We start from the raw sequence: 26,822 nt of genomic DNA on the forward strand, positions 1-26,822 counted from the left end.
CACATACTTTTACGCCTCCCCTGGCCTGTTGATAGCCTGGGTATGCTCCAGCACGCCCCTGTGACCCTTGTGTGGATAAGCGGCAAAGAAAATGGATGGGTGGAAAAATTGAAAAAAGCGCTTGTAAATATGTCATTATCCAAGATGCTTATCCTCACAAGGGTTGCAGGGAAGCTTCTGTTGGCAACTATTTGTGTGCAGCATAATAGCTAAACCATGTTTGCTTTGGACTATTTGACCCAAGTCTGTCAATCTCAGAGCCCGACTGGGTTTATATTCCATCAGCATTTCTACCATGTATTCATAATCTAAACCCTTTAGTGATTTATAGACCAGTAGCAAAACTTTAAAATGTATTCTAAAGCTGCCTGGAAGACAATGTAAAGAGTCACATGCTCTGACCACTTTGTTCTGGTTCTGGTTCTGGTTCTGCGGCATTCTGAATCAGCTATAATGCTCTTTATGGGGACTCCTGTCAGAAGACCATTACAATAGTCAAGTCTGCTTAAGATAAAAGCATGGATGAGTTTATTCTGGTCTGGTTGACCTGGCTTCATGCACCTTATGGATTATGGACCTACAGTATCTGACAAATGTCAATCAAAATGGAGCAATATTATCTTTATAAGAGCACATTTCATCGGATCTCGTGGGGTAATCTTATCTCGGTTTTCTCACTTGTTTGCCACAGCACATTTTCAGGTTTGGCCCGCATGCAGTTGTGGCCACTAATCAGTCGGCCAAATCTACCTTTTCATTCAAAATAATCTCGCTGGTTTGTTTATTGTCAGCTTTTTCAGTATCTCGAGTAAACGCGATTACCTGGCACTCCGAAGCCATCGCAGTCGAGATGCTGACAGGAATCAGATTGTCGTTCATCGATTCCCCTCCGCCGGCTGACTCAGTGTCAAACATTCGGCTCGATGAAAGGAACAAGAGTGTCGGGGGGAAGAAAGGAGAGAAAACAAGACCTCGCCTCGGAGCCTCGCATGCGGGCCGGAGTCAGCGAATGCAAACAGGCCGGCGCAACACAAGTGCCACTCGAGGTGCGCCCCTTCAAAGCAAAGTCGCGATCGTTATCAGATTCCTCTCTATTTGCCAAGTGTGTCAAAAAAAGAAACACACAAGGAATTTGAACAAGTGCAAGAAAAACCTTCACGCCGCGCCACGCCCCAAACAAACCATGCGCTGAGACTAATTACAGTTGTAAATCACTATTTACGTGCGGCTTGTTGTTTTACTTGCAGGCATGTTTTTTTAAGTGCTCTCTATATATAAAATCGAGGTGAGACTTAATGAACATTTCACACGTCATAAAACGCCGTTCCGTTTAAACGTGTTCATCGGGCTCGTCAAACCTCATTCTCGGAGCGATCCGATACAAACAAAGAATTTCTCTATTTTTTTTTTTTCTTTTTCTTTTTGGGAGGGGTTGGGGTCCAAAAGTAACACAAGATACAAAAGGAGTTGCAGTCTTGCAAGAGTGTTTGCCCACATAAGCTCAGCGGGATTACGTTTTGTCCGCGACAACACTGCACCAATGTAAAGTAGGCCCAAAACCTTGGCCAGGAGCCACGGTGAATTTTAAGTGAGCGCTTTCTGCGCCCGGGCTGCACATCTTCCCTTCTTCGCGCCGTACCACATGTACACATATCACCGGCTGTCTTTTTTTTTTTTTTTTTTGCCCGGAGGGACTATATTTCTTATTTCCAATGTGGCGGGTCAAGCCCACCCCCCTGTCACCTAACAGCGCTATATAAGACAGGAACAAGGCCCGATGATAAGGAGCTGTTCTCAAGACAAGCCCGGCCATGCAGTGTAAAGTCCTCGTCTATGTGGTCTTGCTGCACCTCGTAAACAATGGTGAGTATTGTGTCCTCGCACAAAGGCTGCGTTGTTGCTCTACTGTACCGCACTGGAGTGACCAGGTAACGTCTGACATCAGAAGAATTGAGTTTTCTGCATACGAAGCATTCCTAACGCTAATTCTTTTGTAGCTTTAGCGTTTATCCGATGGCAATAAACAGTGTGGTAAAAGTCTTTCACGTATGGGATCAGGTTTTGCTTGAAATTGAAACCCGGATTGTTTTGGATGGGAAAAGGGAAAAAGATGGATGTTTGGCTCATTGGGGTGTAAAAAAAAAAATGACCTTGAACTTGCAGATAATTTCAGGTTAAGGAAATGTATCTTATTAGTTCCATATTGCACTAATAAATGTGTTGCTTTAGCATCATCTCTACTTTGGTTTATTATGCAAATGTGATTTATGCCTAATGGTATATTTGATGAATCAAAAATGAACATTTATATGATTTCAGAAGCAACAAAATAACTTGCTGGCATTCAATTTATACAAAGTACTTTTGTTTCATTATTGAGTACTGTACAGTATCACAATCGTGCTTCAATTTTTTTTTTTAAGGTGAAAATGTAATGCGCTTTTATAAGAAAATATCATTTGCACTTCAGAAAAAAAAAACATGCAGTAGTGACAGTGAAATGGAGTGTAAAGAACAGTTTCTGCGACATTTGTGATTTGAAGTTTATTTTGGGTGGCACGGTGGCCTCACAGTTCTGAGGTCCCGGGTTCAATTCCAACCGCCCGTGTGGAGTTTGCATGTTCTCCCCGTGCCTGCGTGGGTTTTCTCCGGGGACTCCGGTCCCCCCCCCAAAAAAAAAAAAAAAAAAAAACATGCAACATTTCTTGGACACTAAATTGCCCCTAGGTGTGATTGTGAGTGCGGCTGTTTGTCTCTATGTGGCTGCGATTGGGTGGCAACCAGTCCAGGGTGTGCCCCGCCTCCTGCCCGTTGAAATCTGGGATAGGCTCCAGCACTCCCCGTGATCCTCGTGAGGATAAGCGGCAAATAAAATTGATTGACGGATGAAGTTTATTTTGGTTGTGCGCACCTTGGCCACGCGGGGGCAGTGTAGCACAGACATGGACACGAAGAAAGGTTTGAGTCATAACTGACTAAGTAAGATGCTGTAATATGTACAATTTTTCTCAAATGATGAATAATATTTTCATGCGACTTGTGTTATATCGTTTTATTCATATTTTGCTGCACTATTTGCTAAAAGGCTTACCAAACCACGACAGTAATGCTATTCGCTAGCTTGTTTTTAGTGTTTTCGTATGCTAGCATTAAGCCAAACTGATATAAGACATTATTTTAAAAACGCAACGTGTAATTGGCTTTGTTGTACGCAGCAAATCTTAATTGAAATTGCCAAAAACGACCCTTTGTGGGGGTGAGGGGTCGGGGGTATTCTTCAGTTTCTCACAAACTGCCGGTTGTTGTAAAACGAGTTTTTTTTTTGGTTTGTTTTTTTTTTTTGTGGCGTTCACTACCACCAAAGTGTCTTCTCACATTATTGCTCGTAATTCAAAGCAAAAATAAAAATTAAAAAACCGCCAAGTAACTCTTAACGTCTTGGAAGTCACTAAAAGCATCATTTACTTGTATTTCAAGACACTGCTGTAGAAAGTAACGCAATGCGCGAGCTGTCAAAGTTCTGCTCATAATGATGATGCTATAATGTTACGGGGATGTAAATATCACGTTTGGCTTGGTGTTTAATGAGTCGGAAAAGACTTTGATTGTCTGGTTAAGTATTTGTGGTTAAGTGCATGCCTGTCAAAACATGTGCAGCAATAGTCATTCAACGCTCAGCTGTCACTTGGTTGTTATATATTGGGCAACAATTAGGTCACGGGGTATTTAAACTTTTCCACTGCACGCTTTTATGTTTGCTGACAGGTATTTATTGGGCTGGTTACTAATTAAGCTCACAGTCAGGAAGAGTGAATACTTGTACTTGTGTATTAAGCGCACGGATGAAAAGAAAGAACCTGGAAAATTCCAAGAAATTGTGAAATGTAGTTAGTGGAGCTTGTGCTGTGTTTAACTAGCACACTCTTAAATATGTTGTTTTGCATTATGCTTTTGTTGATATTCATTCGCTGGGTACACTTAAGTTTTCCTTTAGAAACATAACAATGGTAAGTGTCAGAGAAATATTCATTTAACTAGTGATTATTGTTACGATTGTGTTTGGAGTGGTGTAAAAGTGCACAGCGTGAGACTGAGGTGTTTCTATTATTTTGGTTACCAATGCATATACTCCGTGTGTGTGTGTGTATTCATATTATATTATATTCTTGATCATTTGATTTGTTTTAAAGGTAATTCTAGCATTGGCGAGTGTACCTAATAAAGAAATGAGTGTACTTGTGCTTCATAGTTGTATAATTTGTTGCCAAACATGGCATCATTTATTAAATGAGACTAAAAATTAAAAATGTAAGTATCGTTTCAATAATGTGAAAGAATATTTCCCATCAAATCAGTACAATACCACTGCTAAATGTTCTTTTCTTGCATACATCGTGCTTGACTTTTTGCAAAAATGTTCTTTGTCCACACACACACAGTGTTCTCCGCTGACATCCAAGCCAGACTGAATACGAATGCCAGCCTCCCCTGCAACGTGACCCTGAAGTTGGACGACGTGGACGACGCTCCGCTGGAAGCCAACTGGGCGAGCAACGGCTCAGCCGTGGCCTCGTTCAAGAATGCGACGGCGCAGATAAAAGACGGCTTCGTTTGGACCACGGGCCTTTTCCGCAACGGAGACTTTTCGCTGACCGTCCTCCGTGTCGGCCTGAGCCTGCAGGGGGTGTACGAATGCACAGTCCGCTACAACTCCTCGGCGCTGCACTCAAGCATGGTTACGCTCAGTGTCATCGGTAGGTCAACGGGGCTTTCTTTATTTTTTGTGATTTTTTTTTTTTTTTTTTTAATCACTTTTACGATATCCCAACAGTGCACTGAAACAGTATGTCCATTGAACCTGTTCAAAATGGCAGCTTTTTGTCATATTTAAGAGTTGGACCGACACCATCAGAGGAATCTCAATGTTCAAAGGCATCAGTAAAAAAATAGTAAAAGGCGTCAGTAAAAGGATGCAAAATAATTTCTGAGACCAAAAAATGGATGAAAATGAGGGCTGCTGAAAGGTCGACAGCAACATTTAAGGAGATGCAAGAATTTCTGGCAGGTCTCGGTTGATAAGTACAGTGGTGCCTCGGTTCTCGAACACAATCCGTTCCAGAAGGCCGGTTGAAAACCGAGACATTCGAAAATCAAAGCACGTTTTCCCATTACAATGAATGGAAAATGAAATAATGCGTTCCAAGCCAAAAAATATGTATATATTTTTTAGCTTTTCCTGATAATAGAACGCATAGTAGAAATACATGTATACTTTAAATACTTTATATAATTAAATAATTTAAGAAATATATTTATTTTTTTGCTTTAAATGTATGCTTTAATAGTAGAGTACACAAGGCTGGGAGTGCATTGCTGTATCTGTAGCGACTCGGCCCCCAGCCTTGTAAACCTTTTCTTAGCAACAAAAGTGAAGAATAACTTTAAACAAGCAATAATGAGGGGGGAGGGGGACAGACAAACTGTTTTTTTATTTGCACAGAAAGTACGTAAGAATCTAATGTAGACTGTTTCCGCCGTCTTTTGAGCACCTTCCGGGAAGCACAATAACAAATCGTCGTGGGTCAGCTGGTCGGGACGTCCGAATGCCGGAAAAAATCTCAAAATTTTCCTTCGAAAACCGATTTGTACGAAATCAGAGACAAGAGAGCAAGACTGAAGCAAGCCTTACCTAACAGGCAAAAAAAAACGTTCAAGTTCGGACGCATTTTGCAAATTTACCCCGGGAACTTGTAATGGTCCGACGAAAGCATGATTGGAGATATTTGCGAAAATCACGTTTGGCGCAAACGCCAGCAACATGCTTTGGGAGTGTTTATTAACAGAGGTAATTATGGCGTTCAAATCATTAGAAAAGCAAACCGGTTAATGATATTCTTGACTTTTTACTTGCCTGAGAGGACGTAAGAGCTCGCCTTTATTTATTTTCATCCTTTGATCTAGTCATCAAGTTCGAATCCTAATTGAACAATAGTCCAGCGTAATGACAATTGTCTAAAGGGTGTCAAGTCTTCAAGGGTTAGGTTTAGACGGACTAGCCCTGTGATTATCTTTGTTATTTTAAGAAATAGTTCAAAGATGTTAAAGTAATGAGTTGTGTCAGATTATATCTGTTTTTAAAAATGGATGTAAGATTTTCAGTATTATTCATCTCCATATTTTGGATAAACAATTTGTTCTCGCATTCTAAAAATCCCAGTAACGTCTACAAGAATCTAGTTTTATGAATACTTTTTGGGACGTCTTTTGGAGGGTTTTTTTTGTCATTTCAAGCTAAAAGATATTAGTGTCATGAGATTTATTTCTCCTTTAATTATTAAGGACATGATAATATGAACAATGAATTCCACACAAAATATCGGATTAAGATTGTAGTCATCAGGTAATGACTGTACTTGTTCTTTATTTCAAGACATTAAGTAACCAGCGCAATTATGATTCAGTAGTTACTCTAAATAGAATGGGAAGTGTAAAACAGTGATGTGATTCCTTCACAGCGTTGATAATATGAGTCTTCATATTAACATTGGTGGTCCACGCATTTGAGTGAGGAATGGAATCAATAGGGCAAAATCTAATGGCAAGAAATTCAAAATACAATGTTCCATGTTATCATGAGGTACCGTAATTCCCGACCCACGTAGCACACCTTGTTATAAGCCTCGGTAAACAGAAAGACTTTAATGCTAGCGCCACATCACCGCATAGATCGCAGGGTTGAAAGCGTGTGGAAAAAGTCGCGGCTTGTAGGCCGGAAATGACTGTAGTCAGAATCATAATGTCACTTGTAAAGCCTGAATGCACAGCAGGGAGAGCAAAATGCTAAGACTAGAAACAGGTGCTGACGAGGTTTCTGCGAGTGGGCACACGAAATTGTCGTCTTGGTCAGGACCGGTCGAGGTGACGGTCCTGAAGCAAAAGTCGGCCCCCGCCGCTCTGTTTGTAATCCAATCCTGGTCAACCGACACACGAGCAAAGGCGTCAGGGAAAAGCCCGCTGTCGCAAGTTGAGCTGAAACTGAAGACGCCTGTCAGGATCCAAATTGGGCCTTCTTGACAATGCACTGCCCCACCTGAATAATCCTAAAAAGAAACGTTTAAAAAGACAAAATGTTGAGGTGAATCCGACCGCCGTAACAAAATGCAACGGCAGTGACAAGATATGAACCTGGCATAATATTCTGTTCTCGTCGCTGGCGCAGATCTCAACCTCTTGCAGCCTTTCAATGGCCTCAGGTGGCTCTGCAAGGAGAAGTGAAAAGACCTTTCAGCCCCGATTGTGTGTACGTCACAGAGAGAAAGTGGAAGAGGAACCGCAGATAAAATGTCTGACGTTTCAGTCAGTACTTGGGACCGGCGTGGCCACTTTAATGTAGAGCGCCTCATGGTCACGGCGTGGAAAAACCCTTATGACACGGGATATATTCCAGCCACCAAAGGCTTTGAGCAGATATATTTTCACTGCTCCAACGTGTAATTACCGTCATTTGCGGCCTACAGAGCACACCTGGTTATAAGCCTCATCCAGTTCATTTGGAAAGGAAATACCATTTGGTACATTCATAAGCCCACCTGTGTAAAAGCTGCAAGTGCCCACATTGAAACCCACATTAAAACGAGATATTTACAAAGACAGTACACAAAGAGTTTTAATACCTTAGCTTAGCTTAACATAGCATCAACACAGTAAAAAAAAAAACCAGTCGCGGCAGCTACACAGTAGCAAGACGGTAGCCCAGCACAAACAGGGCCGGTTATAAAAAGAAAAAAAACCTAAATCACTGAGACGCGGCATTAACGCAGTAGCAACACCCTAGCGTGACGCTAACGCTAGCGCGGCGCTTAACATGCCCAGTTAAAAAAAAAAACATACCGGTCAAAAATCACGGAGACACGGCAGTAACACACCAGCAACACGCCAGGAAAGCACTAAAGGGCCAGTAAAAAAAAAAAAACATAGTGGTAAAAGCCACTTCCTCGGCACATATATTCCGCCGGTCTCACTCTTACCTTTTCCGCTCGAGTGCTCCCTTGCGGCGATTAGAAAAAAATGCACAAATTAGCCACGGGGTTGAAAGCGTGTGAAAAAAAAAAAAAGTCACGGCTTATAGGTCGGAAATTAATTTTTATTAATCATTTTTAAATTTAGGCTGGTTTGTTAACAACACTCGTCTCTGATGTGTCAGATTTTATCTTTAATACTCACCATCAGCTGACAGTCTCCTCCATGCCATGGCCCGGCACACGGTGCCATTGTTAAAAGTGCTGGATCTGCTCGCCATGCAGACGGGTTGGATGTAGTTGTTGAAAACGAGGGGGCTGCTCAGCCCCATGAGGGCGAAGTTGTTTTCCAGGGTCTCATTGTCGTAATCGGGATGAATGATGATCTTGGCCACGGTGCGGTTGACCTCATTGGGACTCGTGGTACTCTGATTTTGTCTTCCAAAGTACAGGACCCAAGGACGAGGGTCAATGCTACATTTTATGTGTGTGTGTGGGGAGAGGGGGGGGGGGTGACAGAACTTTAAAATAAGAAATACATTTCTTATTTCATGACTTTTTCTTGTTTCTCAAGACTAGTCTTGATGTGTTTCAGTGTTTTTTTACAAAGAGACTTTTCAAATAATTCCATCAATTGTAATTTGATGACATTTTTAGGCGCGGACCATACACGATGCCTAAATAAATGAATTGTGAGGATGTACTCTTTTATCTTTTCATGGATATAATTATTCATGCTAAACCCAGAGACGCATTGTCGTGCGCAAGGGCCGGAAAACCATAACGCCATTTTATCTGGTCCAGTATACAATTGGACTTACAAACATTTCAGTCTGTAATTTTTCATTTTTTTTAAACTTTAAATCAGTTGGATTTTTTTTTTATTTTTTATTTAAGCACGTATCTGTACTCAATAAGTAGAGAGTGTGGGTACTATGTGGGTACCTGGGAATGCAGCTGGCCGTCGTGAGCACCCATTCCTGGCTGATTACGTTCCCACCGCATACGTGGACCCCACCCCGGTGAATGCTGACTTGCCAGGCCCACGCGCCCGGCGGGGGGCTGCCACTCCTGACTTTCCCTGCCGTTCCACTCTCTGGGGAGAGCGTAAACAACGTGTTAATGGTTCCAGTACACGCTGATTGTCGTGACGAAGCAAAGTGCAGAACCTACCCTGAGCTTGCGAGTCGCCTACAGGAAGCAGAGGAAAAGACAATAATTGGATTTTTTTTATCATCTCGGGGCGCGTGATAATTGTGTTCAAATATCTAAAATTGTATCTTTGGTTAAATTTCAACCATCGTAGCAAATGATATGACTTTATTTTTATCACAATCGGGGAAATGTAACGTCTAACTACTTCATTCAATGTTTTTTTTTTGGGTGGGGAGCAGGGTGGGGTGGAATAAATCATACATAAATAATAGTGGTGATCAATCCAGGGTGTAGTGCTTTGTGCAAACATCTAAAATCAGATTTCTCGTTAAATTTCAACCATCACACCAAATGATGTGACTTTATTTTCATCCCACTTGCGGAAAGGTAGTGTCTAAATTCCCATGTTTATTTTTCTTGAACAAAAATAAATAATATATAACTAATACAGTAAACCTTCTCCACTTTGCGGATCACCTATCGCGGATCCAGTGCATTGCAGATTTCTGAGCCACTTCCCCACTTTAAAAAAAAATAAAAATTGCCAAATAGCTATGTACTCATGCGCCATCACCGGTGTGACAACATCAACCAATGAAGCAAAAAAAATGTTATATTTAAAAAAAAATTGAAACAATATATATTTGTACAGTGCTGTAGCAGGAAGGTGCATTGATAGGGTATAATGCAGCATCCCCAGTAAGACCACAACGACCTATGAAGCAACAAAAAAACAAGAAACAAAACGGCATTTACCACTACTTTGCGGTTTTTCACTTTTCGCGGGTGGGTCTGGTACCAATTAACAGCGGAAAACGAGGGATTACCGTACTCCCGATCAATCCAGGTTGTCCTCCTTTGTGATCTGAACCATGATTAAGTTAATTAAATTAATCAATAGAACAGCAATAAATATCTTAACATGACAATTTTTGGGGGTTGGGCAAAGGGGAATATCTGAAAAATGAAAAAAAAATCACTTTCATGCAACTTTTTTTTTTAAATTCTCAAATGGTGGTTGGAATAATTTCCCTTGTGTCGTGCAATATTTCTGAGGGAACCGTAGCGCATGCAAAAGGACATGTCGACAACGTACATCAACAACATTCTTAAAATGAGCCTTCTCAATCTGCAAAGAGACGAATGTTACAGTCGTGTTTAAGGCTTCACCTTGAAACGTGAGGATGACACCCAGCAGGAGAGCCCACGTTGTCCTCGGCATCCTGTTTTTCAAGTGCAGAACTGCCTTCGCTGTTTTCGCTGTGCTGCCCTCGTGTATCTTTTTATACAGTGGCCACTCCTATAAAACTAGCTTTTATAATACACCTTCATTTTGGCGTGCCGCAAAATTTGTGCTGTGTCACGATGGAGGCAAAAGTATGTCATCCTTATAGCTTGTGTTTTTTCAGTGATTGGAATGCGCCCCGACTGGTCTTGATAGTCTTGACCCCATATGCTCTTTGACCATCGTGAACAGAGATTTTTCTTTCCTTTCAAAATTTAGATTTTTTTTTTTGTTTTGGGAAAAAAGCAGAGGTGCAACACTGAGGCCAGCAAACCGGACCCCTTCTACGCCTCAGCTATGCCTAGAAATTCTGTCCATAAAAGTTCTGAACAGAATCAGTGACAAAGGCCAGCCTTGGCAGAGTCCAACCCTCGGCGGAAATGAGTGTGACTTACCGCCGGCAAAGCGTAGCAAACTCTTGCCACCGGTCGTACGGGGACCGAACACCCTGTGCCAGGTTTTTGTAATATTTAAAAATTAAAACAACAGTATCAGAGAAGTCTCAGTGTTCAAAGGTATCAGTAAAAGGATGCAAAATCATTTCTGAAACCAAAATGGATGAAAATACGGGAAGCCGAAAGGTCGACAGCAACATTTAAGCAAATGCAAGAAAGATTTTTTGCCCACTTAATTATTAAGGGCATGATAAATGAACAATGAATTACACACAAATTACCGGATTAAAATTGTAGTCATCAGTTAATTACTGTACTTGTTCTTTATTTCAAGACCATGACTCACTAAGTAACCAGCGCAGTTATGATTCAATGGTTATTCAAAATAAAATGGGAACTGTTGTGAACCTTCACAGTGACATTAATATGAGTGTTCATATTGAGATTGGTTGTTCGCTCATATGAGTGTGGAATGGAATCACTGGGATAAAATGTTGTAGAGAAATTCAAATTACAATTTTCCATCATATGATGAGGTACTTGGTATTATAAATGCGCTTGTAAAGCCTGAATGCACAGCAGGAAGAGCAAGATGCTAAGACTAGAAAGAGGCGCTGACGAGGTGTCTGTGAGTGGGCACACGAAATTGTCGTCTTGGTCAGGACCGGTCGAGGTGAAGGTCACAAAGCTAATATCGGCCCCCGCCGCTTGCGCAGTAATCCAATTTTGGTAAAACGACACGCGAACAAAGACCTCAGGGAAAAACCTGAGGGCGCAAGGCACGCCAAAACTGGCGACGCCTGCCAGGATCCACGTCGATCCTTGCCGACATTGCACCGGCCCACCTGAATCGCCCTGAAAAGAAACGATTTAAAAAGACAAAATGTTGAGGTGAACAGATGAATCCGACCGCCGTAACCAAATATAACGGCAAACAGAATGACAAGGCATGAACCTGGCATATTCCTCTGTTCTCCTCCCCGGCGCATATCATATTGCTGGTGACGTTTACATTTTCCACCAAGGTGTAGCTGCAGGCGCATTGCCGGTTTCCAATGATTGGAATCTCAACCTCTTGCAGCCTTTCAAAGGCCTCATTTGGCTCTGCGTGGAAAAGTGAAAAAAAAACCTTTCAGCCCTGATTGTGTGCGCGTCACAGAGAAAGTGGAACAGCGGATAAAATGTCTGACGTTTCAGTCAGTACTTGGGACCGGCGTGGCCGCTTTACTGGAGACCTCCTCACGGTCACGGCGTAGAAAAGCCCCTTTGACACAGGATATTTTCCAGGCATTGAAGGCTTTGAGCAGATATATTTTCACAGCTCTAACATGTAATTATGATTTAATGGAGTTTAAGAGCGGAGGCACTTTTTTTCCCCAAATTTTGAAGACTTGTTTTATATAACTGGTCATTTTTTGGATATTTGTTTCCAACACTCGTCTCTTTGACGTGTCAACCACGGAAGCCATACTAGAGAGATTTCATTTTCAATCCTCACCGTCAGCCGACAGTCTGCCCCATCCGGTGCCCCAGCACCTGGTGCCGTTGTTGAAAGCGCTGGAGTTGCTCGCCATGCAGACGGGTCGGATGTAGTCGCTGAAAACGAGGGGGCTGCTCAGCCTCATGAGAGTGACGTCGTTTTGCAGGGTCTCATTGTCGTAATCGGGATGAATGATGATCCGGGCCACGGTGCGGTTGACCTCATTGGGACTCGTGGTGCTCTGATTTTGTTTTCCAAAGTACAGGAGCCAAGGACTAGGGTCAAGGCTACATTGTGGGGGTGGGGGGTTTGGTGACAGAACTTTATTTAGACTTTTGGGGAAATTAGTTGAATTTTTCACTGTTTTTAGAAAATTTTGCCTTTTCCAATTCTCCAGTTCTTCTGGAAGCTAATTTCATCTCTGCCGTCTCTACCAATGGATTTATGCGGAAGTGGCGCAAAGGTTGCTTTACCTGGGAATGCAGTGGGCCGCCGTGAGCACCCATTCCCGGCTGATTACGTTCCCACCGCAGATGTGAGCCCCCCTCCAGTGCATGCTGACTTGCCAGGGCCACGCGCCCGCCGGGGCATCGTCGCCTCCGACTATCCTCGAGTTTAGTGGTGCCGTTCCGCACTCTGGGGGGAGCGGAAACAACGCGTTAATGGTTCCTGTGTGCTCGGATTATCACGATGAAGCAAACTGCAGAACCTACCCTGAGCTTGCGAGTCACCTATAGGAAGGAGAGATAATAAAAGAATTGGAATTATTAATCTCTAACCGCGTGTGCCGAACCATGATTAAGTTAATTAAATGAATCAATAGTACAGCAATAAATATATGAAGGGGAGTATATGAAAAATAAACGGGAAAAAATGGTCATTATGATAATTTCCTTTGTGTCGTGCAATATTTCCAAAGGAACTGTAGCGCACACAAACGGGCATGTCAACAGCGAATCCAACAATATTCTCCAAATGAGCATTCTCAATCTGAAAACAGAAACAAGACACAGTCGCTTTTAAAACTTCACCTCGAATCGTCAGGATGACACCCAGCAGGAGAGCCCACGTTGTCCTCGGCGTCATGTTCAAGTGCAGAAGTACCTTCGCAGTTTTCGTTATGCTGTCCCTGTGTATCTATTTATACAGTAGCCACTCCTATAAAACCAGATTTTATAATCCTTGTTTGCATTGTGGCTGCTATATACCATTTGTGCTGCGTCACTATGGAGGGAAAGGTATCTCATCCTTCCAGCTTGTGTTTTCTCAGTGATGCGTTTTTGAAAAGCCATCCTATTTCACAAGCTAAACATCGGAATGAGGACCTACTGGTCTTGATAGTGTGTAGCTGCTGACCTTGGCCCCATATGCTCTTAAGACCATTGTGAACAGTGATTTTTCCTCATCCGTCCAGCCGTCCATCTTCTACTGCTTTTCCGGCTCGAGTCACGAGGGAAGTCGCTTCAGCAGGGATACCCAGACTTCCCTTTCCCCGGCCACTTCTTCCACCTCTTCCGGAGGGATCCCAAAGTGTTCCTCGGCCAGCTGAGAGACATAGTCTCTCCAGAGTATCCTGGGTCGTCCCTGGGGTCTCTTTCCGGTGGGACAAGCCCGGAACACCTCACCGGGGACGCCTCTGGATCAGATGCCCCAGCCACTTCGTTTGTGATTTTCTCTTCTTTCGAAGTTTTGAATTTTTTTATTAATGACTTCCAGTACCAATTGGAGATCACGGCTTGATGAAACCAAAAGAACCACATCATTTGTAAAAAGCAGAGTTGCAATACTGAGGCCGGCAAACCGGACCCCAACAGAATAGGTGACAAAGGCCAGACTCCTCACCGGAAATAAGTGCGACTTGCTGCCAGCAATGCGGACCAAACTCTGGCACCGGTCGTACGGGGACCGAATACCCCATGCCAGGTTTTTGTAATATTTAAAAATTAGACCGACTGTGGGGGGCACGGTGGCTCAGCTGGTAAAGCATTGGCCTCACAGTTCTGAGGTCCCGGGTTCAATCCCGGACCCGCCTGTGTGGAGTTTGCATGTCCTCCCACATCCCAAAAACATGCATTCATTGGAGACTCGAAAGTGTGAAAAAAAAAAAGTGAAGTGAGTGCGGCTGTTTGTCTCCATGTGCTCTGCGATTGGCTAGCGACCAATTCAGGGTTTACCCTGCCTCCTGCCCCTTTGACAGCCGGGAGAGGTTCCAGCACCCTGGTGAGGATAAGCGGTAGAGATAATGGATGGATGGATAGACCAATTGTATCAGAGAAGTCTCATTCTTCAAAGGTGTCAGTCGGGAAAAGGCTGCAAAAACGTTTCTGAGGCCAAAATTTATGAAAAGACGGGGGAAAAAAATTGGTCAACCAGGTTTCCGAGAGGTCAACAGCTATATGCAAGAATTTCTGACAAATACTGTTTGATAAGGATGCGACAAGAATCTCTTTGGGTAGCTTGGCAAGACGGACGCGTTTTCTTACAAACAAAAATATTCATGCTCGGCCGCATTTTGAAAATTTACTCTGAGAACTTGTAATGGTCCGATGAAAGCAAGATTGGGCATATTTGCAAAAATCACGTTTGGCGCAAACCCACACTGCTCATCACCACGAAAAAAAATCATTCTGACATTGAAGGATGGCGGTGGCAGGGGGACTATGAACCGTTCCATATAGCCGACTTCTAGAGCTGACAAAATAAATATTTTATCTGATATTCATGCGTGTTATTACTGAATGTGCCTTTTTTTTCCCCTTTCTCCTCCAAAGCTTCCCCATCTGTGTCAGTACCACAACAATGGATGGCGTTGGAGGCCGAGAGCCAGCTCAAATGCCACGCGGATGGCTTTTACCCGCCGCCTGTGTCTTTCACCTGGACCAGAGACGACCGAGTCATTCAGCCCACCGCCCAGCTTGATGGTGACAAGACCCCCGAGGGCTTCTACGCAGCCACTGCCAACCTGACCTACTACCCATCTCGAGGGGACCAGAACGTGACTTTCGGCTGCAAAGTGACCCACAATGGCACCAACCAAGAGGTCCATTTTCAGCTCAACATAACCTGTGAGTGCTTTTTGTGTGTGTTTTTTTTTAAACTATTCAAACCACGAAACTGTCATTTGGTAGCTTTGAACAAATCTGAACGCAAAAGTCACTTTTGTAGTATTAAATGTTTTTTTTGTTTGAAAATAGCAATTTCTCTTTCTGATAAAGGATTTTGTAACTGCATGTGTACATTTTAACATGACACTCAATCCTTATCATTCAAGGTATTTGCAGCATGCCAAAAATAGAATAAACAATGTTACATCACAGGTGTCAAACTCAAGGCCCAGGGTCCAGATCCGGCCTGCCGCATGATTTTATGTGCCCCGCGGAGGCAAATCATGTGCATCAACTCCCATGATTTTTTTTTTTTTTCAAATCTGTACCAAAATTTCAAATGCTCCTATCATAAATGATAATGTCGAGACTTTACAAGCCATTACCCTTTATTTCTGATTTCAAATCTAGTTCATAAATTTCATGTGTAAATACGATGAGGGGGTTCTTAAAGATTTTTTAATGGTTTCGCAGCCACAACGGCCCTCTGAGGGAAACTACATGTACAATGTGGCCCGCAACAAAAATGAGTTTGACACCCCTGCCTTACATGCAAGGTACAGACAATGGCTGTCAAACACAGAATCGTGATAACGCTCTAGAATATTCTACTAGTCGGCCTCGTTGCTAGCTGTGAGTGTGTGCACGTCATGCAAAGAAAAACAGAAAAAACGAGAAGGTGGGAACAAAAATTCTTGACAACAAATGCGTGGACTGGGGGCTTTGGGCCAGTGTGGCGGCCTTTAGAGTGCTGAAGCGTAGTTATTTCAAGGTACAAGATTTTGCAGGTAGAAAATGGATGGATGGATGGATGGATGGATAGTAGACATATTTGATTGACAGTTGAAAGTTGAGAGGGTGTGGTTTGGTCACAGGACACGCCCACATTTGCAAGACTTTTATTATATGCCTGTACTTTTATTTTTAGGATTTTAAATTGGGCACTTTTGTTAACACTTTTTGATTTTTATATCTACACATTACACACGTTCAAAAGTAACTTTTCACTTTATAAATGTGTTTTTTTTTTTTTTTTTTTTTTTTAATTATGAAGCTAAAATATATTTCTGGCAGGGTGGGGTGAGTAAGATACAAAGCTGTCATTTGCAAATGTCCACTACATTCGAGCTAATTCACATGGCTGTAAATTTAGAGGGGAAACTTTCCAACGCTATGGAAAATTGTCGCTATGTAATAAATAAACGGATTGATCCATGCTCTTTCACGAGACATTCATCCCCTCTCCACAGACTCCCCGACTGTCAGACTCTCAGCCATCCCCTCGCCCTCCCGCAACAGTCCTCTCACCCTCTACTGCCACCTGGAGAGCTTCTACCCGGAGGAGGTGTCCGTATCCTGGCTGCAAAACGGGACGGTCCTCCAAGAGACGCCGGGCACCGAGCAGAATCCGGATGGGACCTTCAGAACCACGCGCTACATGACTTTAAGCCATGAGCAGAGGTGGAGAGGCGGGGAGGTGGAGTGCGCCGTCAACCAGCCTGGCGTCGTGCGGCCGGCCCGGGCCTCGGCGCACCTGGAAGAACTGGATCCCCAAGGTGACGTTTTGGATTTCACAAAGTATAGAATGTCCATTATTTGACAACACAAGGTAGTGGCTTGAGATACCAATTAAATTTGTTCGGTACAAAGGTCGTAACTTTAAACTTCATTGTTCTTGTGCACCTACTGTAAGTAACTCTGTAAAACGAAGTAATCGTTGTTTTTTTTTTTTTTTTTGTAGAGGTTCAACACGTCTGTGCTATTTTCTCCCTTAATGTGTTACACAACCTTTTGTTGCTTATAAAAGCCGAACTATGCGGAACAGTGGATCAACTGGTATAGCATTGGGCTCACAGTCCTGGGTTCGAACCCGGCCCCGCCTGTTGTGGAGTTTGCATGTTCTCTCCGTGTCTGCCACTCCGGTTTCCTCCCACATCCCAAAAACATACAACATTAATTGGACACTCTAAATTGCCCCGAGGTGTGATTGCGAGTACAGCTGGTTGTCTCTATGTGCCCTGTGATTGGCTGGCAACCAGTTCACGGTGTACCCCGCCTCCTGCCCTTTGACAGCCGGGATAGGCTCCAGCACTCCCCGTGACCCTCGTGAGGATAAGCGCCAAAGAAAATGGATGGATGGAAAAGCCCAACTATTGAGCCTAACCATTAGTATGTCTGTGGCGTTTTGTATTGTTTGTTAGCCTTTTCCTAAGCTAAAGCTACGTGGTAGCATAAATTCAGTACAACTTTTCCAGGTAATCTTAAATTTAACCATCAATAAACTTTTGAATGCACACGTCAAAGTTTTTCAGTACTTTTTTGCACGAGTAGTCGTGGCACATCATTGGAACCCACATATCTTGATTTCTGCAAGGGCTCATCAAAAAAGGTGCTTGTTACTTCAATTTACCGCATGTTAACAATGTGGCTAGAAATGAAATCAAGTTTTCTTCTTTAGTCTGAATTAGTTGGAGAATATTTTTTTTTCATTGGTATGTCGTGTTCTTCCTCAGATGAGGCGCCAGTGCTCACTAAATCTGCTAAGGCATCCGTGGCAATGATGTGCATTTCCTTGGTGCTCGTCTTCCTGTTGTGCTTCGGCTTTTCTTGGAGGCGAAGGGACGGTGAGGCAAGCCTTAATGATATTGTTATCTTGGAAATATGTATAAACATAACAGTGATGTTTAAACTCTTTCGCTGAGGACCACAAATTGAAGTAAGGACGTGAGGGTGGGCCCATCACCTTTATGTTTGGGAAACCTGCTCAAACCAGTTCATTACACTATAGGTCAATTTATGGAATAATGTTAAAATAATAATGATGAAAAAATCAGTGTTTCTTTATTACGATTAGAAAAAATCTCATTTTTTTACAAACAGAAAGTGGACATTTAAGAAATGTCAAAAAAAAAGGTAAGAAATTATGAGATCCTCTTTCGTAATTTTGAGAGACTGAATCATGATTAATGATAATTATCTTTTCTTTCCTTTTTCTAAATGCCCAGTTTAAACCAAATTTGTCTTTTCTCAGATATTGCTGTTCTATGTTTGTTTGATATATATATATTTTTTTTTACTTATTGAAATGGGATTCCATTATGGAGCTTTGCATTTTTTTTAATACTTTAAATTTGTCCTTAAATAATATATCTCATCTCAATTTACTCACAAAGAGACCAAGTGTGAAATCTGTGCCTGATACTAACTTATCGTTTTGTGTGAATAGCGACTCATTGATTTCTTCTTCCATCGAAGGGAAGATCATTTAATTATTGTGCCTATCGCTATCTGTCGCTGGCGCACCTTGCTTGAAAATCTCCTCACTAAACTCCCTCATATGTCGTGTCTCCATTCTCCTCTCTGTTGAGCAGAAAAACAGAAATCCCTGGCGGTGTCGGGAATCATCCTCCCTCCCCGCGTCGTCGTGGGCCAAAAGGGCAGGGTGAGCGTGAGCATTGAAGGCAGGAGGGTGGACCGAGTCCAGACCGCGTGGTTCCTCAACGACACGCCGATCTCCGACACCTCCTTGACAGGTAGGCGTTCCCACGAGGAGAGCTCGCTTTTTGTGCAACATATGTACCGCGTGAATGTGGAAAAAATTCTTTAACTTTATTATTCTGCCTACTTTTGTTTTGTCCTTCCACACCTCAGTACCAATTCAAACTTAAAGGTCAAATGTCATGCCTATAAACATCCTAAAATAGATATTGTAATGAAAAATATGTATAACATTATTCACTTCAATGTCTATACGAAAGAATAAATATGAGCGGAGAGCGCGTCATCCATTCGACATTCAAGTGGTCGCCATATTGGGTGCATCTACTGCCTGTGATGTCACACTGGGACATTCGCCATTGAAAACACGCTGTGGCACCTACTATGGGAGACGAACACGCCCCTTCTGACACGGAAGCTCTTTTCAAAGAAGAGAACATCTCACAACCGAGTGAAGTGACCGGGGCAATATTACCCTATCGTTTCGAGCCATATTTAGATGATATGCGGATCACGGCCAAACCGCCTCTCCGTCCAACCCACTTCTGCTGCGGAGATCAGTCACCGCAGCCCGGCGGCTCCGCGTCCATTGATCACGGCTTCGGCCGGGGTGGCACATCGACACATTTAGCACCCCTGATTTACGGATTATGCCCCCCCCCAATTATTATTTTTTTTTTAGTAGCTGTACACTCATTTACCTGTCATTTGGAACCCATGAAGCTCTTGTCCTTTGCACCCGTGCAATCCATTTTTCACGATGAACCGGGTCTTTTGGAAAAGTATGAAGAGCGAATCCATCCTCCCGAATGTTCGAACAATATCCAGCAATACAACGAGCCGACGTTTTGGCTAACACGAAGGAACAACGAGCTACCTTCCCGCAGGTAAAACTAGTATAAACAGACGAGACCGCTCGAGTGTGCTACTGCCCTGTACGTCACTTCCTGCTTCTTCTCGAAAACAAATCCCACAAGAGGATTTTCATGGCGGGAGTTACAAAAAGCCATATGCATCAACATCATGTTTTTTGGTGAAAAAACAGATGGGTCCATACCGGCTGCCGTTTTTTTTTTTTTTTTTTTATTAATAAGATACTAAAAATCAAGCATTTCTCGACAACGGACCTTTAAAAGTATTACTCAGGACATTTGAGTTTGCATTTTTCAGACCACGTTTTTGCACAATTTAATACTTCCACAAGACATAAAAAACAGGTGAACGACAGAGTAAAAAAAAATAAAGTTCACCTTTTGAGGTATTTTACGCTGTCATGCTTCGATTCCTTTAAGCCGTCTAAGTACTTACAACGTTCAGAACATTCTTAGCATTGTAAAAGCTCCCCGTTTTGGCACGTGAGACGTCTTCTACGAACAAGAACTGTCCGGTTACCTCAATTCAACTTTTGCGGATGCAGTTGTATCACACTTTCAACGCAATTCCTCATCTTTCAACGCATTTCCCACCATTCACACTTCCAAATGTTCACGAGCTTCAGGAGAATCAGGCTACTATTTTCTCCCAGTTTTGCCACGCTTCCACATTTTCACATTGTAATCCCCAAACTAAGGAATAATTCACAAATTGATCTAACTCCAAGTTTAAGTTTTACATTTTTACAATGCGGCGTCAGCCGTTCATCATTTACATGCAACTACTAGGGAAATGTCATTTTCTAAAATACAATAACAAGCATAATACTTATACGATAGTGTCTAACTTAGTCATGCACTTCACACAAAGGCTCCAATCAAATAGACGCCACTCTTTTGCCCGTGAGGAAAAACTGGTTTTAAGTACCTCAGTGCATTGGCACCATTGTTGACATACGTAAAATAACCTGCTGAGCTCTTATGAAACGTGTTGTGAACCAAAACAGCCATGGCTAAGGCCGTGAATCAGTTTTTCTCAAACTCAAAAGCCGTACGTTTGAGATCCGTGGTAAATTCCCGTTTCATTTGACGTGAACTGTAAAATGCCGTTCATGTTCGGATTATCAACAAAAAAAAATATGAACAAATAAAGTCCTCCCTGTTGATAAACAACATCCCTGAATAAATATAATTGATAAGACCCCGCCCTATCTTTGCTCACCATCCATACCACGACCCACATTCTCTGTTCCAGATGTCTGCGCTATCTTTGGTCAATTTTCTGCCCCAAACAACTGGTGCACTCTGCAACAAATCATAAAAGTCACCCAATTCATCACAATATTATCATTTCAAATGTTTGCGAGGGATTCTGTACATATTTAGAGCACCTTTTCAATGTTAACAATTCGACCGGCTACAATTCGCTGTCTAAAATTCAGCATCTGTGCCACCGGGTCAGAACCAAACAGCCAGCCAATCCAGTTACGCTTTCTTAGTATGTGACGTCACGTGACTAAGGAAGCGTAACTGCGACCTGACCTGACCTGACCTGACCTGACCTGAAGTAACCCTTCCTGGTGGCACAGACGCTGAATTTCAGACAGCAAATTGTAGCCGGTTGAACTGTTAACACTGAAAAGTTACACTGAAATACAAATATTGAAAATGTGATCACTTTACATTTCAAATTCAAATCCGGTTTTCTGTGGCATTTCAAATTCAATTCCCGGTGGCGCATGTTTGCTTCCATACAGTGTACATGTTTTTTTTTTCTCTCTATTTTTTTTGTATTTTGCTTTGTTTTACTTTCCTGTCTGCTCCTGGGTCGACGTTGCCAAAAAAGAATAATCTGTTCTCAATTTGCCCTATTTGGATGAGTAATGGTTAGATTAATACACATCTCTTGCTGTTGGGTAACGTGTGCAATCAAATGAAAGTGAATATGATTGTTGTTTTGTATTAATATAAGTGACTGACGTGCTTTATTGTCCACTCTCTTGTTATCCACCTTCATTTTGCTAACATCGCCCTCATGTAGGGACAAACTTTAACTGCCTCTATAACCCACTAACCACCATCCATCTGCCCTACGGCCTAACTCTCACCACCCCAGCACCGGAAAAGGGCCCTCTGCTTCCCTCCAGCGGAGAGATGGGTTACTACAAGCTGCACTCCCAGGGGCCTCTGCACTCATCCGGAAGCGGCGTCCAGCAGCTCATCTCCTCGCTCACCTTCATCCCGCAGATCGCCATCCACAAGGGAGCCGTGTTTAAGTGTCAGGTGTCCTACGCCGGCAAAGACAAGATTGTGGTGGAGAGAGCCTCGGAGAGGTTTACGGTTCTGTGTAAGGAGTTTTTATTGAGTGACGGGGAAAAGCTGAAATTATTATTTTTTTGGGAGAATAATAGGACTTTAGGCACAGTGTGGATCAGCCGGAAAAGCGTCGACCTCACAGTTCTGAGGTCCCGGGTTCAATCCCGGACCCGCCTGTGTGGAATTTGCACTCCGGTTTCCTCCCACATCCCAAAGAAAGCAAATCACTTAATTGGACACTCTAAATTGCCCGTAGGTGTAATTGTGAGTGCAGCTGTTTGTCTCGATGTGCCCTGTGATTGGCTGGCAACCAGTTCAGGGCCTACCCCGCCTCCTGCCTGTTGACAGCTAGTGAGGATAAGCGGCAAAAGACAATGGATGGATGGATGGATGGATAGGACTTTATTCATCAAATCACATGCCTTTTAAAAAAAATTGTATTCATGGAAGAACGTCGAGTTTTTGTGATCAGAGCATTTCATTTGATTAATGCTAAGGTACAGAGGAATAATATTTCGGGCCTGCCACTTCATGTACGTATGTATTCACATCCTTAAGATGATACGGGAATTTTTTTTTACGTTTTTGCAGGATGCCGAGCTACGGCTTGCGGCATGGGGATCCCGATTTCTGAAGGAATCCCAATAATTTTGTATTTATTTATTGTCTTTAGCTGCACCGGAGGTATCCGAAATTGAGCTGGCAGAGACACCGAATGACTCAGGTGAAGCAGGCACAGGATATCAAAAACCTCACAACCGTTAACGGGGCCCAAATGTGTTGTAGTTTAACATTCTAGAGCAGGTGTGTCAAACTCTTTTTTGTCGCGGGCCACGTGTTAAGGTTCGTCTTAATCTTTAACCACCTCATCAAATTTACATGTGAAATTTATGAACTCGTTTTGGAATAAGAAATGGAGAGTCATGTGTTTTTCAACTATTGTTGTTTGGTAACACAAAAGTGCTTGTAATATATATTATCATTAATGATATGACATTTTGAAATTTTGGGACAGATTAGAACAAAAATCAAGAAAGTTGATGCATATGATTTGCCTTCGCGGGCCGCGTAAAATCATGCAGCGGGCTGGATCTGGCCCCTGGGCCTTATGTTTGACACCTGTGTTCAAGAGGAAAAAATGTACTAAATCATTCCAATTGAAATTGGCCCTGTTTTTATTACATTTTGACTTTAGAGGTGAAAAGAGGGAAAATAAATTTTATTTCTGCTTAAATACACTGGACGATGTTATTGTAAAATTAAATATTGCATATATATTACATTGTACAGCGCAGTGCAGGCGTTAATTATGAAGAACAAAAAAGCACACACACTGCTTTTCTTTTTAAAATAAGGACATTTTGAAGTGACCGCCAAACTTGTCAACAGTAGTGTATAATAACCAATCTGTTCCAAACCGTTCATCTAAAAGGCAATTTGTGTTTTCCAGAGGTCATCTGCATGACCGTGCGCGCGTCCCATTTCCACCCGGATGTCATCACCTTTCGCTGGTTCTGCCAGGGGGGAGAGCTGAGCCCGGTGGCTTCGCAGGCCCTCTCCTCCCCCCGACCCGATTCCGATGGCTTCTTTTCCGCCTCCAGCCAGTGCAAACTGCCCCGAAGTGAACTCGAACAGGGAGCCACCAGAGTGTGGGTCAGCGTGCATCACGTCGCCCTCAAGCAGCCGGTCACGCGGGAGACCAGAGGTCAGCGAGGTCACAGGGGCATGACGTGACAATTGCCGTGTTTTTTTTTTTGGGGGGGGAGGGTGCATTTAACGGCATTTCCATTCATTCCAATGGGGAACAAAAAATCATTTGAGGTGTTTCAAGTTCCGCGCGCCCCCAAGCAAAGACACCCCCCCCCCCCCCCCCGAATCGTAACGCTCCGCTTAACGCCTCCCACTTTATTCCACGCAGGCTTCATCAAGCAGCCGCGCGTGTCCGACATCTCGTCCGCTGCCTCTGCGTCCGACCAGATGCTGACGCTGGGGTGCGAGATCACCGATTTCTACCCGCCCGACGTCACGGTCACTTGGCTGAAGGCGCGGGGGGGCGAGCGCGACGACAGCGAGGACGAGGTGATGGCGGGCGGCGAGCTGTGGGGCCCCGTGGAAATTCTCCCCCAGCTCTACAGGACCACGGCCACCTTGACGACCGCCAACAGCCGGGAGAAAAGACAGCGAGGGGGGGGGATTAAATGCAGAGTGGAGCACCTTTCCCTGCATGAGCCCATTGAGAGACTTTGGAGAAATATCGACATCGGTAAGAATGAAACAATAACTTTTCATTCTCTCTCTGTACCGTTATGTAATAGGTGTCAAACTCAAGGCCTGGGGGCCAGATCCGGCCCAATGCATAATTTTATGTGGCCCGCGAAGGCAAATCATATGTATCAACTTTCATGTTTTTTGTTCAAATCTGTACCAAAATTGCAAATTGTCATATCATCAATGGGCGGCACATGGGCTCAGCTGGAAAAGCAGACACAGTTCACAGTTCTGAGGTGCCGGGTTCAATCCCGGCCCCGCCTGTGTGGAATTTCCATGTTCTCCCCGTGCCTGCGTGGGTTTTCTCCGGGTGGGCACGCCGGTTTCCTCCCACATCCCAAAAACATGCAACAATAATTAAGTAATTGGTCACTGTAAATTCCCCCTAGGTGTGATTTGATTGTGAATGCGGTTGTTTGTGTTTATGTGCCCTGCGATTGGCTGGCGACCAGTTCAGGGTGTGCACCGCCTCCTGCCCGTCGACAGCTGGGATGGGCTCCAGTACCTACCCACAACCCTCGTGAGGATAAGCAGCAAAGAAAATGGATGGATGGATATCTCAAATGATAACGTTCAGATATTGCAAGCATTTTTCTGTTCCCAAACAACAATTATTCTCGATTTCCGATTCCAAAACGAGTTAATAAATTTCATATGTAAATTTGATGAGGCGGTTAAATATTTTTTAATGGTTTCAGTCATAACGGCCCTCCGGGGTCTATTATTTATGTATTCTGTGTTCCACTTGTAGTTGCTCCCAGCATCCCTTCATCCATTTCGGTGTGTTGGAGCAGCGAGGGAGTGGGTGTATTCTCGCTGCTCTTGAAGGGGGGTCACCCCAAGGCCAAGCTACTGTGGACAGCGGGCGGGACCACCCTCGCGCCGCTCGAGTCCAGCGAGACGGAGGAGTTGGGAGACGACGGGCAGAGGGAGCTCAGAAGCGTGTGCGCGCTGGAGAGGTCCACGCGGGCGGCGAGGCGGCGTGACAAACGGAGAAACGGACGCGGATTAAGTAACGATCCGTCCGATTCGTATGACCGGTTGACAGTGTACTGACTGACCTTGATGTTTCCATCGCAGAAACCAAAGCGGCTGTCACAGACCCGGAAACCGACGGTATCGCGTACATCGACGAGAAATCGGACGGCGAGAACGACGACGGCAAAAGCGAAGACACCAAGTCGTCAGATGGGGACGACGGCAGCGGCGGCGACGTCGACGACGACGACGAGCGAGAGGAAGACTCCGGAGCGTTGTACATCAACAGGGTAAATTTGACAAGGGGAAGCGAGGAAAGCGAGAGGACTCGTTTGAGGGTTGTTGTGGAGCTCAAACACCCTGCGCTCAAACTTCCCGTTTACAGAAGTTGGACAGGTAACAACACAGCACAGCACTTTGTTGACCAAAAATATAATTTTACAGCAATACTGAAGCATTTTATTGCATTTGTTTTGTTTTTGCCCTAAAAAAAACATCTATAACAAAACTGTTCTTGTTTTCTTTATATCGTCTTCTCTTTCAGAGCCCAATGAGGAAATATCAACCATGTGAAATTCCCAATGTTACAAGAAAAAAAACATTATTATATAACAATTAAAAAGATATTTTATATACTTTTTAGTAAGTAAAAGTTTTTGTATTTGTCATTAAGAAAGGTGTTGCTTCTAATAATGTTTATTTATTTTTGTCTCCAGCTGTTTGATTTTTTTTTTTTTTTTGCAAATGTCTGTATTTTTGTACAAATATATATTACAAAATCAATGTCAGTGTTTTCAAAATCAGCAAATAAAATCAAAATTCAATTAGGGGTGGAAATAAGTTTACTATTGTTTTCTTTTGTGCGTGTTTTAAAGGAATTCAAATGAGTCACCGAGCAAAGCTGATGTCGGTCAAACTGTTTACTTCCTATTTCAAATTTGACTTCTCTTTTCTTTTTAATTAATCTCATTTGGACGTCGCGGCCGTCACAAAACACAGGATGTTGTTTGAAGTTCCTCTTGCTAAAAGGACGACGGCGCAATGCTAAAACATACACGCGCTGATGCAGTCAAGCACATTAATATATTGTTTTCAAAGTTTGTTCCGCACTATAATTCATTTGCATATTTATTTAATAAAGAATAACGACGGTTATTGGTTAACACATTGGTATTCATGTTTACTGTGATGTTAAGTTTAAAACAAATTCTAAGAATTTATAGCTAGACATGCCAGCGAGCCAGAAGATGAATTGCATTGTGTTTGTTTACAGTTCATTTGCTCTTCTTGTCTTTTATCTAAAATATTCTGTGTGAGAACTTCAATCCCCCAATAATTTTATTTTGCATAAATTGTAATTATATTACACCAGTGTTTTTTTTCTTCATATTTTACATCAGTGTCATGTGTTTAAATTGGATTTTTGATTTATAGTTTTTCTATAGAACATTTC

At 43.1% G+C, this 26,822-nt stretch overlaps 3 protein-coding genes across 7 annotated transcripts; 1 reads left to right on the forward strand and 2 right to left on the reverse strand.

Annotated features, from left to right (window-relative positions):
- Nucleotides 1–1,770: 1,770 nt before the first annotated feature.
- Nucleotides 1,771–26,175, forward strand: si:ch211-180a12.2 (uncharacterized). Of its 3 annotated transcripts, none has more exons than XM_061811138.1 (13): nt 1,771–1,863; nt 4,440–4,754; nt 15,105–15,398; nt 16,688–16,993; nt 17,951–18,061; nt 18,809–18,970; nt 21,924–22,154; nt 22,797–22,847; nt 23,574–23,828; nt 24,042–24,386; nt 25,143–25,403; nt 25,472–25,765; nt 25,914–26,175. In XM_061811138.1, exons 1-13 carry the CDS (start codon nt 1,812–1,814, stop codon nt 25,940–25,942), a joined length of 2,706 nt encoding a protein of 901 aa, XP_061667122.1. In that variant the 5' UTR covers nt 1,771–1,811; the 3' UTR covers nt 25,943–26,175. The 3 variants fall into 3 exon arrangements, with proteins under 3 accessions (XP_061667122.1, XP_061667121.1, XP_061667123.1); XM_061811137.1 differs by lacking the exon at nt 1,771–1,863 and adding an exon at nt 2,849–2,958 and having other exon boundaries at nt 25,914–26,174; XM_061811139.1 differs by lacking the exon at nt 1,771–1,863 and adding an exon at nt 2,907–2,979 and having other exon boundaries at nt 25,914–26,173.
- LOC133496036 (prostasin-like) lies at nt 6,384–10,461 on the reverse strand. Of its 2 annotated transcripts, XM_061811164.1 has the most exons (6): nt 10,344–10,461; nt 9,192–9,209; nt 8,964–9,114; nt 8,224–8,492; nt 7,186–7,259; nt 6,384–7,100 (listed from the first exon to the last, which is right to left on the reverse strand). In XM_061811164.1, the coding sequence occupies exons 1-6, from the start codon at nt 10,393–10,395 to the stop codon at nt 6,792–6,794; spliced, it is 873 nt and encodes a 290-aa protein (XP_061667148.1). In that variant the 5' UTR covers nt 10,396–10,461; the 3' UTR covers nt 6,384–6,791. The 2 variants fall into 2 exon arrangements, with proteins under 2 accessions (XP_061667148.1, XP_061667149.1); XM_061811165.1 differs by lacking the exon at nt 9,192–9,209.
- LOC133496037 (prostasin-like) lies at nt 11,176–13,425 on the reverse strand. 2 transcript variants are annotated; one of them, XM_061811166.1, is made up of 6 exons: nt 13,365–13,425; nt 13,047–13,064; nt 12,807–12,969; nt 12,352–12,449; nt 11,809–11,957; nt 11,176–11,708 (listed from the first exon to the last, which is right to left on the reverse strand). In XM_061811166.1, the coding sequence occupies exons 1-6, from the start codon at nt 13,417–13,419 to the stop codon at nt 11,400–11,402; spliced, it is 792 nt and encodes a 263-aa protein (XP_061667150.1). In that variant the 5' UTR covers nt 13,420–13,425; the 3' UTR covers nt 11,176–11,399. The 2 variants fall into 2 exon arrangements, with proteins under 2 accessions (XP_061667150.1, XP_061667151.1); XM_061811167.1 differs by having other exon boundaries at nt 12,352–12,620.
- Nucleotides 26,176–26,822: the final 647 nt, after the last annotated feature.

Source organism: Syngnathoides biaculeatus, chromosome 22, assembly GCF_019802595.1.
Source record: "Syngnathoides biaculeatus isolate LvHL_M chromosome 22, ASM1980259v1, whole genome shotgun sequence".
Lineage (NCBI taxonomy): Eukaryota > Metazoa > Chordata > Actinopteri > Syngnathiformes > Syngnathidae > Syngnathoides > Syngnathoides biaculeatus.